Below are 17,055 nucleotides of genomic sequence, written 5' to 3' on the forward strand. Positions count from 1 at the left end.
GCTTGAACCCAGAAGTTTGAGGCAACATAGTGAGATCCCACATCTACATAAAATTTAAAAATTAGCCAGGCATGGTGCTGTGCCTGTGGTCCCAGCTACTAGGGAGGCTGAGGTAGGAGAATCCCTTGAGTCCAGGAAATTGAGGCTGCAGTGAGCCATGATCATGCCATTGCACTCCAGCCTGGGCAACAGAGACTCAGTCTCAAAAAAAAAAAAAAAAAGCAAATGTCAAATGCTTGGATCAAGTGGAGGAACCAGTTATTGGGGGCGTTGAGAGTGCCCCCAGATAGACGTTCGTTTTGTTGTTCATCCAAAAAATAGTAAGTGACCACATGTCCCGGGCCCTGGATGGTGCTCAAGAGGAGGCAGTGAGCAGGACCAAGGTGGTGATGACAACTTGGGCTCAAAGTCAGAGAATTCAACAGTTGGGAAATTTCCCTGATAGGAGAAGTACAGGGCTGCCATGGGAGGACACTGTGGGAGCACTTCAGCCAGGCTGGGAGTCAGGGAGGGCTTCCTAGAGGAAGAGGTGTTCCATCCAAGAACTGGAGAAGAGTTGGGAAGACAGACAGGAGAGGGAAGAGTGTTCCAGGCAGAAGGAATTACATGTGTAAAGGTCTGTAGTGTGGACTCTGGTGGCCCAGGATCCGGGGCGTGTCTGAACCGCTGCCTCCCCTGCAGCCCACGGTCAAGTTCGACAAGCAGCCGTGGTACATCGACTCCACAGGCGGCACGCTGCACCCGTACCAGCTGGAGGGCCTCAACTGGCTGCGCTTCTCCTGGGCGCAGGGCACTGACACCATCCTGGCTGATGAGATGGGTCTGGGCAAGACGGTGCAGACCATCGTGTTCCTCTACTCCCTCTACAAGGAGGTGGGCAGGCGGGGCAGGTGGCCAGGAGGGGTGGCTGGTCCTGGTCAAGGGCAGCTGGTCTCACGGCATTGTCCCCTTTCTCCAGGGCCACTCCAAGGGGCCCTACCTGGTTAGTGCGCCCCTCTCCACCATCATCAACTGGGAACGCGAGTTTGAGATGTGGGCACCTGACTTCTATGTGGTCACCTACACGGGGGACAAGGAGAGCCGCTCGGTGATCCGGGAGAACGAGTTTTCCTTTGAGGACAATGCCATTCGGAGTGGGAAGAAGGTGTTCCGTATGAAGGTGAGGGCTCGCCATCCTTGGAAGGACGGTAGGAAGACCCTGGGTTTGGTTCAGAGACCACAGGTGCCCTGTCCTCCTTCGGGGTCCCTCAGCCTGGGAGGGCTACCGAGGCTGGCAGGCTCCGAAGGACTTGTCCTAGAGGCTGAGTTACTGCCATGTCAGTATTCTGGGGCTCCTGTAACAAAGTGTCACAGACGGGGTGGCTTCAAACAGCAGAGATGTATTCAGTCACAGTTCTGGAGGCTGGAGGTTGGAAATCAAGGCGAGGGCAGGGCTGCGTGCCTCTGAAGGCTCTAGGGGAGAACCCTCCCTTCCTCCTTCCAGCCTCCTGGTGGCGGCAGGAGTTCACTGGCCTGCAGCCGTCAAGTCAGTTTCTGCCTCTGTTAGCACATGGGGTTTTCCCCTTTGTGTCTGTTTCTCATCCTATAAAGACACTGTTTCTCATCCTATAAAGACATCATTCATACTGGATTTAGGGCCCACCCTAATCTAATATGACCTCATCTTAGCTACTTATTTTATTTATTTATTTTTTTGAGACACTGTATCGCCCAGGCTGGAGTGCAGTGGGGCGATCTCGACTCACTGCAACCTCCCCTTCCTGGGTTGAAGTGGTTCTCCCACCTCAGCCTCGCGAGTAGCTGGGACTCTAGGAGTGCGCCATCACGGTCGGCTAATTTTGTATTTTTTGGTGGAGACGGCTTTCACCGTGTTGGCCAGGCTAGTCTTGAGCTCCTGAGCTCAAGTGATCTGCCCTTCTCAGCCTCCCAAAGTGCTGGGATTACAGGAGTGAGCCACTGTGCCTGGCCCCAACTAATTATTATTATTATTATGGTGGCGATGATGAGATGGAGTCTCATTCTGCCGCTCAGGCTGGAGTGCAGTATGGCACGATCTCAGCTCGCTGCAACCTCTGCCTCCGAGTTCAAGCAATTCCCATGCCTCAGCCTCCGGAGTAGCTTGGATTGCAGGCATATGCCACAATGCCCAGCGAATTTTTTGTATTTTAGTAGAGACGGGGTTTCACCATGTTGCCCAGGCTGGTCTCGAACTCCTAAGCTCAGGCAATCTGCCTGCCTTGGCCTCCCAAATTGTTAAGATTACAAGTGCGAGCCACCACGCTCAGCCTATTAATATTATTATTATTATTATTATTATTTTGAGACAGGGTCTCACTCTGTCACCCAGGCTAGAGTGCAGTGATGTGATCATAGCTCACTGCAGCCTTGACCTCCAGGAGCTGGGACTACAGGGACACACCACCACACCCAGCTAACTTTTACATTTTTTGTAGAGATGGGGTCTCCCTTATGTTGCTCAGGCTGGTCTGGTACTCCTGGGCTCAAGCGATCCTCCTGCCTCAGCCTCGCAAAGCATGGGGATTGTAGGCGTTGAGCCACCATGCCCGGACAACTAATTATGTCTGCAAAGACCCTATTTCCAAAAGAGCTTCTGGGTGGACATGAACGCTGGGGGGACACTATTCAATGCAGTGCACCAGCTGTGTGACTTCGGGCAAGTCACGTGGCCTCTCTGGGCCTCAGTGTTTTCTCAGCAAAATGGAGTTAACAGACACACACCCCACAGAGTCAAGTGAGTGGATAAGCACGAGGTTTCATGGTGCCGTGAACCCTACGAGGTCTTGTTAAAGCAGAGTCTCTGACCCAGCAGTGCTGGGGTGGGGCCCGAGCCTCTGCATTTCTTTTTTTTTTTTTTTTTTTTGAGATGGAGTCTCGCTGTGTTGCCCAGGCTGGAGTGCAGTGGCCGGATCTCAGCTCACTGCAAGCTCCGCCTCCCGGGTTCACGCCATTCTCCCGCCTCAGCCTCCGAGTAGCTGGGACTACAGGCGCCCGCCACCACGCCTGGCTAGTTTTTTGTATTTTTAGTAGAGTCGGGGTTTCACCATGTTAGCCAGGATGGTCTTGATCTCCTGACCTTGTGATCTACCCGCCTCGGCCTCCCAAAGTGCTGGGATTACAGGCTTGAGCCACCGCACCCGGCCTGCATTTCTTTTTCTTTTTTTTTTTTGAGATAGAGTCTCACTCCGTCGCCAGGCTGGAGTGCAGTGGTGTGATCTCGGCTCACTGCAACCTCTGCCTCCCAGGTTCAGGCAATTCACCTGCCTCAGCCTCCCGAGTAGCTGGGACTACAGGTGCATCCCACCACACTCAGCTGCTTTTTGTATTTTTAGTAGAGACCGGGTTTCACATGTTGGCCAGGATGGTCTTGATCTCTTGACCTCATGACCTGCCTGCCTCGGCCTCCCAAAGTGCTGGGATTACAGGCGTGAGCCACCACGCCTGGCCCAGCCTCTGCATCTCTAAACTTTTACTCCACATTGAGGAGCGAGGACTTGCAGCCATTGGCCCCTAGAAAATGTCAGTGCTACAGCCTTGTTGGCTGGCGGATCCTCCCACATGCCCTCCGAGTCCCTTATGTCGGCCTCCTCCACTGTCTGCTGGCAGCTCTGGCTCTTAGAGATGCTCATAAACTGTTGAATGAGTGAATGAATCAATGATCCCACAGGTGACTTTGTAGATGGATGAGCCCCTGGTCATTAGACTAAAAAGAACCTCCCCTGAGCCATGCTGGGACCCTGCTGTGTGCCAGGCACTTCGCTGATTTGGCTCTTCTATTATATTTACTGTTTGATTATTTTATTGTTAAAAGTTGTGGTAAAATACACATAATGTAAAACTTACCATCCTAACCATTTTTAAGAGTACAGTTCAGCTGGGCATGGTGGTGTGCACCTGTGGTCCTAGCTACTTGGGAGACTGAGGCAGGAGGATTGCCTGAGCCCAGGAGTTTGAGGCTGGAGTGCGCCATGATTGTGGCTGTGAACAGCTGTTGCACTCTTGCCTGGACAACATAGTGAGACTCTGTCTCTTAAAAAAAAAAAAAAAAAAAAACAAGAAAAACCAGCCAGGCACGGTGGCTCACGCCTGTGATCCCAGCACTTTGGGGGGCCAAGGTGGATGGATCACCTGAGGTCAGGAGTTTGAGACTAGCCTGGCCAACACGGTGAAACCCCATCTCTACTAAAAATACAAAAATTAGCCAGGCGTGCTGACGCACACCTGTAATCCCAGCTACTCAGGAGGCTGAGGCAGGAGAATTGCTTGAACCTGGGAGGCAGAGGTTGCAGTGAGCCGAGGTCGTGCCATTGCACTCCATCCTGGGCGACAAGAGCTAAATTCCATCTCAACAACAGCAACAACCAACCAAAAAAAAAAAAAAAACCAGTTCAATAGTGTTAAGTACATCACATTGTTATGCAACCAATCTCCAGCACTCTTTTCATCTTGTAGGATGGAAACTCTGTCCTCATTAAACATGAACATCCCCACCACCTCCAGCCTCTGGCAGCCGCCAGTTTACTGTCTGTCTGCACGAGGTTGACTACTCTGGGTACTTCGTATGAGTAGAATCGGGAAGCATCTGTCGTTTTGCGACTGGCTCATTTCACTGAGCAGAATGTCCTTGAGGTTCATGCATGTTGTAGCACGGGTCAGAATTTCCTTCCAAGGCTGGAGAACATCCCATCACGTGGATAGACCACGTTTTGTTGATCTGTTCATCTGGTGATGGGTACTTGAGTTGCTTCTGGCTTTTAGTGATCGTCTAGGAATATGGGTGTGCAAATACCCCTTTGGGTCCCTGCTTTCACTTCTTTTGGGTATACACCCAGAAGTGGAACTGCTGGATCATATGGTAATTCTATTTTTGATTTTTTGAGGAACAGATTTAGCTCTTTGAGTTCTCATAGCATTCTTCACCTAGATAGGCGAGGAGACCGAGGCTAAAAGATTGTGTATAAACCCAGGTGCCATGTGTGGGCAAAGCCTGTGCTGCACGGCATCCTTGGCCCTCTCTGCTCTCTCGCAGGCATGTGGGCTGCTGGGAGAGGCAGGTTTGGTGTAGGACAGGACAGGCCTGCATCACTGGGGGGGGCCCAATGCAAAATGAAAATGCAGGGCTCGCAGGAAAACAGCTTTTTGCTTTCTTCTGTGGTCTCTCTGTCAACGTGCCAAGGTATTTTACATTTGTTTTCTTTTTTTCTTTTTTTTTTTTTTGGAGACAGAGTCTCACTCACCCAGGCTAGAGTGCAGTGGTGTGATCTCGACTCACTGCAACCTCTGCCTCCTGGGTTCAAGTGATTCTCCTGCCTAAATTTGCTTTTTAAAGTCGTGTTCCTTCAGGTGTGGGGATCCTCACTGGAAGAGTGCAGACCCTCACAGGCACCAGGCTCTGTCCTGGAACTTGGTGCACAGACCCTGTGCCTGGCTTCCCCTCCCCACCAGCACCCAGGCCCAGGCCCCCACCAGGGGGAGTAGGGGGACAGCGGTCACCAGGCAGGGGCAGGGGAGCAGGGGAATGAGAACCTGTGCCAGGGAGGCTCCACGTCTCCAACATACACTCCACCGTTCCCTGGGATATTTGTTACAAAACACAAATTCAACAATAATTTGAAATTAATAATTTCAAATCAGCAACCTCAGGGCATTAAACCCCAAGTGCAGGGTCCGTTTCTCTGTTCATGTCTTGGCTCTGCCATTTATTGGCCACAGGGACCTGGGAGAGTGCTCCAGCCTGAGGCCCCGTGAGCTTTAAATGGGGTTAAAAGGCCAGGTGCGGTGACTCATGCCTGTATTCCCAGTACATTGGGAGACTGAGGCAGGAGAATTGCTTGAGGCCAGGAGTTTGAAACCAGCCTGGTTAACATAGTGAGATCTCCTCTCTCCAAAAAACAAAAATATCCCTGGGGGCAGTGGGGGATAAAGGACACAGTTGAGCTCATGTTTTGTTCGGATGAGGTGAGAGTGGAAAGGAAGTAATAACCCTGGAGCCAGGGCTGGTTGAGGTGGCTCATGCCTGTAATCCCAACGCTTTGGGAGGTCGAGGCGGGCAGTTCACTTGAGTTCAGAAGTTTGAGACCAGCTTCGGCAACATGGTGAAACCCTGTCTCTACAAAAATGCAAAAATTAGCTGGGTGTGGTAATGCGTGCCTGCAGTCCCAGCTACCCGGGAGGCTGAGGTGGGAGGATTGCTGGAGCCACCTCACCTGGGAGGTGGAGGTTGCAGTGAGCTCTGATCGTGCCACTGCACTCCAGGCTGGGGGATGAGAGTAAGACCCTGTCTCACTGGTGGTGTTACGAGCGGAGGCTGTTTCTTCTCGTCCACACTACCCTCAGGGCTGTGCTCTGGGCCTCAGTTGATGCCCCTCTGCTTGGTGGCCAGCATCTGCCCCTCTGGTGCTAGGCTGGCCGGCCCAGGGCTCCCTGGAGCCTTTGTGTGTTCCTGTGCACACCTCCTTCTTGGCTCTTGTCTCCTGGGACTGTGATCCGCTCTGCTCCCAGCTGTCTCCTCCCCAATGCCCCTCTTTTCTCCAGAAAGAAGTGCAGATCAAATTCCATGTGCTGCTCACCTCCTATGAGCTCATCACCATCGACCAGGCCATCCTGGGCTCCATTGAGTGGGCCTGCCTGGTGGTAGATGAGGCCCACCGTCTCAAGAACAACCAGTCCAAGGTAGGTGGCGCCGGCCGCCAGACCCCAGAGCTGCCCAGGGCGAGGGGCCGCCCAGAGCCCCCTGATGGGCCCCCCTCTCCTCCCCTCAGTTTTTTAGGGTCTTAAACAGCTACAAGATTGATTATAAGCTGCTGCTGACAGGGACTCCCCTTCAGAACAACCTGGAGGAGCTGTTCCATCTCCTCAACTTCCTCACTCCAGAGAGGTTCAAGTGAGTCACCTGGATCCGGCCAGGGAGGTGGTGGTGGGGCTGGGTTGGCCCCAGTGAAGACAGATCAGTAGCCCATCCTGGCTGTGAGACCTGCTCGGCCGTTCCTTCCTCATCAGTAAAATGGGAGTGTTAGCGACGTCCCCGCTTTGACCTCCTGCAGAAGCAGGGTGTTGGGGTGGGTGGCGTGGGTACACGGGAGTGTTTGGTAAATATCAACCGCTGCTAATACCATGACTCTTCCTTAGCTCTGCCCTAGACCACCCAGGGCTCCTCCTGGACTACTGTCCCTGCCTGCACTTCCCTGGCAGGTTCCTTTCCCTCTGCTGAGACCCCAGTGACTCACATGGTCAACCGTGGTGGAGGCAGAGGCAAGCTCCCAGGTGGCCGGAACCCACTGCCCCAGCCTCCTCATCTTCACTACCTCCACTTGCCTGCTCAGAATGGGGCGTTCAGGGTGCAGAGTGTCGATTGTGGAATCAGGAGATGTAGTTTTTTTTTTTTTTTTTTTGAAGAAACAGTCTCACTCTGTCGCCCAGGCCAGAATGCAATGGCTTGATCTCAGTTCACTGCAACCTCCGCCTCCTGGGTTCAAGCTATTCTCCTGACTCAACCTCCTGAGTAGCTGGGATTACAGGCATGTGTCACCATGCCCAACTAATTTTTGTATATTTTTAGTAGAGATGGGGTTTCACCATATTGGCCAGGCTGGTCTTGAACTCCCGACCTCAGGTGATCCGCCCATCTCGGCCTCCCAAAGTGTTGGGATTACAGGCGTGAGCCACCAGGAGATGTAGATTTGAGGGCAGGTTTTGGCAAAGCTGGACTGTATCAGCTTGGGCACTCATCAGACTCAGTTTCCTCATCTGTTATCTGGGTAATAGAGAGCTCCTGTCCTGGACGGTTTTGAGGATGGAAAGGTGTCCAGTGTGGCTGAGGAAAAGAGGGCTGTGATGTGTAGAGGCGACAAGGCTTAGACAGAAATTGAGATGATACCCAGGGCAATGCCAGGGCTCTCTGGTTCACCAGCCAGCCAGCCTGCAGGCAGCGCTCTGCACCCTGCCTCCCCTGCCCCGGTCCTCTGCTCTTGGCTGTTATCCCAGCTTTTTGTTGCAGCAACCTGGAGGGCTTCCTGGAGGAGTTTGCTGACATCTCCAAGGAAGACCAGATCAAGAAGCTACATGACCTGCTGGGGCCGCATATGCTCAGGCGGCTCAAGGCTGACGTGTTCAAGAACATGCCGGCCAAGACTGAGCTCATCGTCCGGGTGGAGCTGAGTCAGATGCAGAAGTGAGTGGTGGGCTGAGCCTGGAGCAGCCTGTGCGTGCCCCTTCCCCTGGGCTGCTCTCCTGGGTCGCTTCCCAGGTGGGTGGAGGGCTCTTCAGCCTCACTGAGGCCTGGGCTCATGCTTTGCATACACTTTCTTCGTGGGGCCTCTTCTCAGGTTTTAGTGACCAGCATTTGGGCCGCCTGAGTGCTAGCAGTGTCCCCCAGTCACTTGCAGGGGGACTCCAGGCTGGTGGCTTCACCTCTTGGGGGTCCCTTGGGTCTCTCTAAATGGGTGCTTGGCCACCAGCTTCCAGCCCCGCTGCAGAGCGGAGAGAGCCCTCTAGGAGGTGGGTCTGACCCGGCCTGCCTTTCCTCGTGCCGTGCTGCAGGAAGTACTACAAGTTCATCCTCACGCGGAACTTTGAGGCGCTGAACTCCAAGGGGGGCGGGAACCAAGTATCGCTGCTCAATATCATGATGGACCTGAAGAAGTGCTGCAACCACCCCTACCTCTTCCCTGTGGCTGCTGTGGTAGGTTTCCCTGGCCATCATGGCAGCTTCTCCATGGCCGCCATGGTAGGTGCCTGTGACTGCTGTGGTAGGTGCCTGTGGCCACTGTGGTAGGTTCCCCTGGCCATTGTGGCGATGCCGCCATGGTAGGTTTCCCTGGCCATCATGGAAGGTTGCCTGTGGCCACTCTGGAAGGTGCTGGGGAACTTAATGTGGAACCCGCTGCTGTGGTAGGGCTGGCACAGCTGTGAGCCCTGCCTGGGAACAGGGGGCCTGGAGCCAGGGCCATGGGACCCACGGTCTACCCTGCACTGTGGAGCCTGGCTCGGGTGTAGGCCTCATGTTCAGCAGGCAGACAGGCCATCACTCCATTGCTCGGCACCTGTCTGTTCCCTGCGGCCTCTTTGGTGCAGTCGGAGACGGGAGCCCGCCAACGCCCCACCTCCTGCTGTGTCTGCAGGAGGCCCCTGTCTTGCCCAATGGCTCCTACGATGGAAGCTCCCTGGTCAAGTCTTCAGGGAAGCTCATGCTGCTGCAGAAGATGCTGAAGAAACTGCGGGACGAGGGGCACCGTGTGCTCATCTTCTCCCAGGTGCGCTGCCCCTGCCCAGCCCCACCGCGGCTCCACACCCCACAGAGAGCATCCTGCCCTGATGCTTGGGGGCGCAAACTTGCTGGCACCCTTCAGGACCCAGTGCCGTTCCCATGCGGGTCACGTGACTGTGTGTCAGGGGTCACGCCCCCGTGCTCTGGCATCATGCAGCTCAGGAGCTCAGAGCACAGTTGCCATAAAGAGCAGCATCTACCCGCACCTGCCCTTCTGGTCTGCATAGCCAGGCTGGTAGACAGCCCCTCCTCCCCTGCAGCTTGGTTTCTCGTTAAGGTGGGGCCCTGGGGTACGGTTGGGAGGAACTCCTCTCTCCAAAAGGCCCTGAGGGGCCACTGGCACCTGGCTTGTTGGCTTGGAGGCAGGGCTGCCGGCTCAGGTGTGTTCATTTCTTTCTGCATCCCTTTGTTTGCGTCTGTCATAGTCAGGCTCTGCGCTGGCACATGGGTGCAGGGACCAGTGATCTAGTCCCTGTCCTCAAGCTGCTCAGTCTACTGTGGGACACAGCTCAAGGGACAGGTGCCTGACCCTGTGGTCAGCTCTGTGCTGGAGGCCACAGTGATGATCCTACAGGGTCACGGGGCTAAAAATGCTCCTCTTGTGGGCCGACTGAGCCAGGCCCCTTGCTCAAACCCAGAGTCTGGGCTATGGCTCCTTGTGCACAAACATCAACTGAAAGCAGCGTCTGCCGCCTGCAGCCCCAGGTCACCCTGCTGGGCTGCTTCAGTGCAAAGAACACTGGAAAGCAGGGCAAGTTTGAGAGCAGCGGCCGAGCCGAGGAGTGGCTAGAGTGGAGATGGATCCACACCCCCCAGTACCTCGGTACGAACACGAGACGCAAGTCTGGTCAGAGGCCTTGAGATACCCAGTAATGGGAACCACACAGCTTCCAGAAATGTGCACGCGGGGCAAGCGGCAGAGACGGGACCCTCCTGCCCAAAATGAGCCTGTGAACCCCAATTCCAAACCCATACAAAAGTGAATGCTGAGACATCCCCCAAAGCAATAAATAGAATCCAAATAAGAAAATAGGGGCTGGGGCCGGGCGCGGTGGCTCACGCCTGTAATCCCAGCACTTTGGGAGGCCGAGACGGGCGGATCACAAGGTCAGGAGATCGAGACCATCCTGGCTAACACGGTGAAACCCCGTCTCTACTAAAAATACAAAAAAAAAAAAAAAATTAACCGGGTGCGGTAGCGGGCGCCTGTAGTCCCAGCTACACAGGAGGCTGAGGCAGGAGAATGGCGTGAATCCGGGAGGCGGAGCTTGCAGTGAGCAGAGATCCGGCCACTGCACTCCAGCCTGGGCGACAGAGCGAGACTCCGTCTCAAAAAAAAAAAAAAAAAAAAGAAAAAGAAAATAGGGGTTGGCCGGGCACGGTGGCTCAAGCCGTTAATCCCAGCACTTTGGGAGGCCGAGACGGGCGGATCACGAGGTCAGAAGATCGAGACCATCCTGGCTAACATGGTGAAACCCCGTCTCTACTAAAAAATACAAAAAACTAGCCGGGCGAGGTGGCAGACACCTGTAGTCCCAGCTACTCGGGAGGCTGAGGCAGGAGAATGGCGTAAACCCGGGAGGCGGAGCTTGCAGTGAGCTGAGATCCGGCCACTGCACTCCAACCCGGGCGACAGAGCGAGACTCTGTCTCAAAAAAAAAAAAAAAAAAAGAAAATAGGGGCTGGGTGCAGTGGCTTACCCTGTAATCCCAGCGACTTGGGAGGTTGAGGCAGGAGGATTGCTTGAGCCCAGGAGTTGAAGGTTGCAGTGAGCTATGATCTTGTCACTTCAGTCCAGTCTGAGTGACAGAGCAAGACCCTGTCTCTTGAGAAAGAGAGAGAGAAAGAATAGGATAGCCTGAAAAGACTTTATGTAGAAGTGTTTAGGATCCTTAAAAATGATAGAGTAATTGACACCCTAAAATGAAGAAGAAATTAAGCAAAAGCAGGAAGAACTGAAATAGGAACAACTGGATAGAAACATGCATGAAATGGAGATAAAACATTTCAACAGACTGGACAGACTCTGAACACTGTTGAAGAGAACTTATTGATGAATTGGAACCTGGTGCTGAGGCATTTCCCCAGAATGCAGTGTACACAGACAAAGATAAAACAGAGAGAACATGGAAGACACCTTGAGATGCTCCAACAATCATCCAGTTGGAGTTGCAGAAAAAAGAGAAAAAATGGTGAAGAAGCTGGATTTGTTGAGAGTTTGCAGACCTGGAGAGAGATGTGAGGTCTCAGATCTGGAGTGCATTCTGGAGTACCAAGCAAGATAAATATAAATAAATGAACCCTTAGACACTTTAGAACCCCTAGGTACTTTAGACCTAGTACCTACAAAATAAGGGCAACCAGATCGTTCTCAGTCTTCTTAACAACAACAGGTAGCAGTGACCGTGGCAAAATCTCCAATGCACTGAGGGAAAATGTGTGCCGATAGTTTTATATCCAGCTAAACTCTCTCTCTCTCGAGAATAAGGGGAATTACGCGGGGTCATGGGAGCTTAGAAGGGACTGCCTTTCTTTTCTCATGGGAAGGAGTGAAATCAGGGAAGACATCACAGAGGTGATGTTTGTGTTCCCTAGGCAGGAAGGAGGTGGGTATTCCAGAAAGAGAGTCAGGTAGTTTGGAATGGCTGGGGGCTGTGAAGGAGCACTAGTCCAGCAGAGCCTCGAATACAGGGCAAGAAGATGGAACTTCATTCTGTGTGGTGGGAGCAGGGGAGGCTCGTGTCAGAGCCCTGATTTAGGCAGGTGGCTGCGGGGCTGGGCAGGAGGGTGGATTAGCTCCGCGGGGTGAGGTTGGAAGCTTCGTTCTTCCCCAGAGTCCTGCGTTGAGCCTGCCTGGGACCCAGCTGAGTCCCCACCTAGCAGGCGGCTCTCTCCCTCCCCTGGCTGTGGCGGGGTCCCTGCCCATGGCCCATGGGGCCCCTTGCTCCTTGGCAGTTCCTTACGTGCCCATCTCACCTGCAGATGACCAAGATGCTGGACCTCCTGGAGGACTTCCTGGAGTACGAAGGCTACAAGTATGAGAGGATTGATGGTGGCATCACCGGGGGCCTCCGACAGGAGGCAATCGACAGATTCAACGGTACCCCCATCCTGCCCAAGGGTTCTGATTGAGACCCCTTTTTGGCCTCTTCTCCCAGGCCTGGTTCTTAGCCAGGCCACCCAACCAATGGTGTGTAAGCAGAGCCCCACAAACAGCTGAAGACAGCAGGCCAGTCCCAGGCCTCGGCAGCTTCCCCTGAGCTTCCAGTGTTAAAAGGATTCCTCCCATGGAATCGGAGTTCTGAGGGGCCCAGCAGATAACACCTGCTGGGAATGGAGTTAGACAATGAGAAAGGCAGACAGGGGCCTCTAATATTGACACCAGGTAAGCCCCAGTTACAAGTGGTGGTGGACAGAGCCTGCTGTATGGCAAATGGTGGCAGGAGGTACAGAGATGCATGTGCTACCTGGGGCCACTTCCAGAGGCAGGAGAGAGTGAAACGGCCGGGCCACACATGATCAGGTTCTTCCCCCAGAGTCACCCACGTTCGGTCTTCCCTGGCTGGGAAGGAGAGACGAGGGCAGAGGCGAGGAGGGTCTTGCCAGTGGAGCTCCTCCTGTAGCAAAGGAAACTTCTGGAGTGGGAAGCAGTCAGCTGCAAGCTTCAGTAGCTAGTTTGCAGCAAATAGTAACAAGCTTTGTTTCCCTGGGGCATCAGCCCTTAGAAAGGGGCTGGGCCATGCTCTCCAAACGCCCGAAGCAGTGATTCCTTTTGCACACTCGTGCCAGAGAGCCAGGAGGAATAGCAAGTTCAGAGTTTCAGGGTCTAGACGTGTCCCAGCCACATGTGGAAGCAGGAGTGGCTGAAGCCCTGGGTGTGCCGGGGGCCTGTGTGCAGCTCCAGTGGGGGCTGTGGTCAGTCCCAGGTCACTGAAGGGCCCTGAGAGGCTGAGAACCTGCCATCCTGTGACAGGGTTGCCCAGTGGGGTGGGACCCCAGGCCCCGGAGCTGTGCCCCTGAGTTTCCCCGGGCTGCCCTGGCAGCATCGGTGGGCTAAGGGAAGCCAGGGGTGGGAAACTGGGGGGCATGGAGGACTGAGCTCTCTGGGCTCTGCTTGTTCTTTGCTGGCGGCTTGCACTTTGTTTTTTGCTTATCTGGGCTTTGAAAGTTGACCTCCTCGTTCCAGTTACCTCCCATTGGGCCAGGGCTCAGAGCATGCTGGGGGCTGAGTGGGCTTGGGCAGGCCTCCCCTCTGGCTCCCCTGAGTGCAGCTATGGCCACCTGTCTCTGATGGGGTCTCCGGCTTTGTCATTCTCTGCCAGGGACCTGTTGCTGCAGTTCTTTCCCTCTGTTTTCCCCACCTCCTTTCTGCCACGCCCGTCTCCCCGCCCAAGGTACACCCCCACAAACACCCCCATCTGCTGGCCTCTCTTTTTCAGCCCCTGGGGCCCAGCAATTCTGCTTCCTCCTTTCAACCCGGGCAGGCGGCCTGGGCATCAACCTGGCCACAGCCGACACCGTCATCATCTACGACTCGGACTGGAACCCGCACAACGACATCCAGGTCTGTGCCGCTGCCACCAGTCACCCTCCCAGGGGGCCTCTCATCCCAGGCCTCAGGCAGGTTCTGTCCTTCATGCCCTCCTGGCCATGGCCCCCTCACCTACCCTGCTGCTGTGGGCCTCCCTCCCCTATGGAGTCTTGGCCCCAGGAGGGGCCGTGGGAGTGAGTGGAAGCTCATCCCTCCAGCTCCGTCCTTGTCCAGAGGAGGAAACAGGCTTGGAGAGGGTAGGGAGAAGGCAGGGGAAGTGTCCCGGGGCACACAGCAGTTCGTCGGGGCCTCTGATCTGGTCTTTCCCATCCTCAGGACCAAGGAGGGAGGCAGGAAGAGGGAGCCCTGGGACCCAGAGGGGCACCCATTTTGGAGGGGGCGGGGAGCAGAGAGTGGGGCCTGTGGGAGGTGAGTGGGGGAGGATGAGATGGTGCAGGGGGCAGATGGGGCTGATAAGGAAGGATGGAGGGGCTGCGGGGGGAGGGGCTATGGGAATAGAGCCACCCTCGTGTCCCTGGCTCTCTCGGGCACTGGGACACACACATCGAACACTTACAAATGTAGGGGAACACATACAAATCGATGTCTCTCATTCATGCGTGTGTGCGCCCATGCACACGGATATACACGGCCACACCCAAGTCACCTCATGCAGGGCTGCACAGCGGCACTTCCTCGTATGATATTGGGCAGATTCAGCTCCTTGCTGCCCTCAGAAGGTGGCCACGTGCCTCCAGCACATGGTCTTGTGGTCCTGTTAGTGGTTCACTCACAGGGAAATGCAGTCTCCTCCTACCTCCCCATGGCCCCCATGAAGCTCTGTGTGGCTTCAGTTACACTCAGCACACTGGCCGTGTCATCCCTCCCACACTCTTGCACACCTGCAGTCTTGCCTGCTTCCACTGGCTGGGAGCTTTTCCACTCCAAACCCAGCCTGGCACCCAGGCTTGTGGGAGGCTCCGCAGTCAGGGAGGGAGCCCAGCTGCAGGGGTGCACGCACCTCGTATCTGCCTACACAGTCATGCACCCCGTTCCATGCTCTTGAGCTCATTGGTGTGACCCTTTCCATTGCCTGGAGCCCTGGGTGAGCCACGGGTGCTGAGGTGCAGGTCTCCCCAGGCCTTCAGCCGCGCCCACCGCATCGGCCAGAACAAGAAGGTGATGATCTACCGCTTCGTGACTCGGGCCTCAGTGGAGGAGCGCATTACGCAGGTGGCCAAGCGCAAGATGATGCTCACCCACCTGGTGGTTCGACCTGGTCTCGGCTCCAAGTCGGGGTCCATGACCAAGCAGGAGCTGGATGACATCCTCAAGTTCGGCACAGAGGAGCTCTTCAAAGACGACGTGGAGGGTGGGCCTCTGTTCCGAGGGAGCATGGCGGGGCCTGGGGTGGTCCCACTGAGACACCCATCCAGGGCTTGCTGGGGTCCCTGCCCGCTCCAACACACAGCCTCTCTCCTGCACCCCCAACCTGTATCTCCTGGCCAGGACAGCCCAGGGTGGTGTCTCTGGGCACTGCCCGCCAACCCTGCAGCCGTCTGTGCTCCTGCAGCCGTCTGTGCTCCTGCACCACTGCTCTCCTCCTCTGTCTGACAGGCATGATGTCTCAGGGCCAGAGGCCGGTCACACCCATCCCTGATGTCCAGTCCTCCAAAGGGGGGAACATGGCTGCCAGTGCAAAGAAGAAGCACGGTAGCACCCCACCAGGTAGGGGTCAACCCAGCCTAGTCTCAGCTCCTCCTCCGACCAGGTGGCTGCTCCTGCAGAGGAGGGGTTCCTCGACCCGCCCTCACTTGGGTGTCCTGGGACTGCCGGGTGGATGGGGAGTGGAGCTGTGACAGCGCGGTTTCCTCTGTCTGGTCACCACGCCTCTCAGCTGCAGCCCCTGGTGGGGATGGGAACGGCCATTGTTTGGAGTCTGTTCCCGGGTCCCCGGGTCCCCGGGGCTGGACCAGGGCAGTCTTTGTCCCTGCACTGCACTTGCCTGCTCCCCAGGTGACAACAAGGACGTGGAGGACAGCAGTGTGATCCACTATGACGATGCAGCCATCTCCAAGCTGCTGGACCGGAACCAGGACGCTACAGACGACACGGAGCTACAGAACATGAACGAGTACCTGAGCTCCTTCAAGGTGGCGCAGTACGTGGTGCGCGAGGAGGACGGCGTGGTAAGGTCCTGGCCTGCCCTCCTTCCGCAGCCCTGCCCTCCACTGCGCCCACGCCTTCCACTGTGACCCCACCCTCCTGCGGCAGCCAGCCCTGCAAGCTGTGACCCCGCCCTCCAGCCTCAGCCCCCTCCTCCAACCGCAGCCCCGCCCTCCCTGCTGTGACCCCGCCCTCCAGCCTCAGCCCCCTCCTCCAACCGCAGCCCCGCCCTCCCTGCAGTGACCTCGCACTCCAGCCTCAGCGCCCCCTCCAGCCGCAGCCCTGCCCTCCCTGCTGTGACCCCGCACTCCAGCGTGTGCTCCGCTCTCCAACCACGTGCTTAGCCGTCCCCGCCGGGGCCCTGTCGCCCCACCCGTGGGCTCAGGACTAGACATAGCAGTGAGGGAAGGGACGGAGGCAGTGCTGAGGGCAGTACAACTACATGGACCGGCCACTGCCCTTGCACACATCAGCCGCCTGCTCCGTGGCATCATCCCGGCTCCAGTCCAGCTTCCCCACTCTCTGAAGTGCAAGCTGATCTGCCACCCTGTTGCACAGAGCCCTGTGCCCAGAGTCTGGTTTCAGTCCCTACCCGGCTGCGCCCTCCCACCCCTTCCTCAGGGCCTGCATCTCGGCCCTGCACCTGGACCGCCAACGTTCCAGAATGCCCTACACTTTTCTTTTTTTTTTCTTGAAATGGAGTCTCGCTCTGTCGCCCAGGCTGGAGTGCAGTGGCACAGTATCGGCTCACTGCAACCAACGCCTCCCAGGTTTAAGTGATTCTCGTGCCTCAGCCTCACAAGTAGCTGGGATTACTGGTGTGCACCACCACACCCGTCTAATTTTTGTATTTTTAGTAGAGACAGGACTTCGCCATGTTGGCCAGGCTGGTGTCGAACTCCTGACCTCAGGTGATCCACCTGCCTCGGCCTCCCAAAGTTCTGGGATTACAGGAATGAGCCACCATGCCTGGTCTGCCCCACGCTTTTCTCCCTTCTCCACCGGGCAAAGCCCAGCTGTCCCCAAGGGGCTCCTTGTGGGTCTGTCCAGGGGCCTTTCCTTTTCCTCCTCTGCT

General features: G+C 55.9%; 1 protein-coding gene across 2 annotated transcripts in view; it reads left to right on the top strand.

Moving 5' to 3' along the window:
* The window catches only part of CHD5 (chromodomain helicase DNA binding protein 5), a 79,356-nt gene that overhangs the window by 36,917 nt on the left and 25,384 nt on the right, over positions 1 to 17,055 (top strand). For both annotated transcript variants that reach the window (XM_007980798.3, XM_007980799.3), the window contains exons 14-25: positions 682 to 873; positions 959 to 1,159; positions 6,553 to 6,690; positions 6,780 to 6,901; positions 8,015 to 8,188; positions 8,557 to 8,698; positions 9,138 to 9,269; positions 12,266 to 12,383; positions 13,723 to 13,847; positions 14,955 to 15,186; positions 15,432 to 15,542; positions 15,831 to 16,003. In XM_007980798.3, the coding sequence (XP_007978989.3) occupies positions 682 to 873; positions 959 to 1,159; positions 6,553 to 6,690; positions 6,780 to 6,901; positions 8,015 to 8,188; positions 8,557 to 8,698; positions 9,138 to 9,269; positions 12,266 to 12,383; positions 13,723 to 13,847; positions 14,955 to 15,186; positions 15,432 to 15,542; positions 15,831 to 16,003 (1,860 nt within the window). The remainder of the gene's footprint in view (positions 1 to 681; positions 874 to 958; positions 1,160 to 6,552; positions 6,691 to 6,779; positions 6,902 to 8,014; positions 8,189 to 8,556; positions 8,699 to 9,137; positions 9,270 to 12,265; positions 12,384 to 13,722; positions 13,848 to 14,954; positions 15,187 to 15,431; positions 15,543 to 15,830; positions 16,004 to 17,055) is intronic.

This window comes from Chlorocebus sabaeus, chromosome 20 (assembly GCF_047675955.1).
Source record: "Chlorocebus sabaeus isolate Y175 chromosome 20, mChlSab1.0.hap1, whole genome shotgun sequence".
In the NCBI taxonomy this organism is placed as follows: Eukaryota; Metazoa; Chordata; class Mammalia; order Primates; family Cercopithecidae; genus Chlorocebus; species Chlorocebus sabaeus.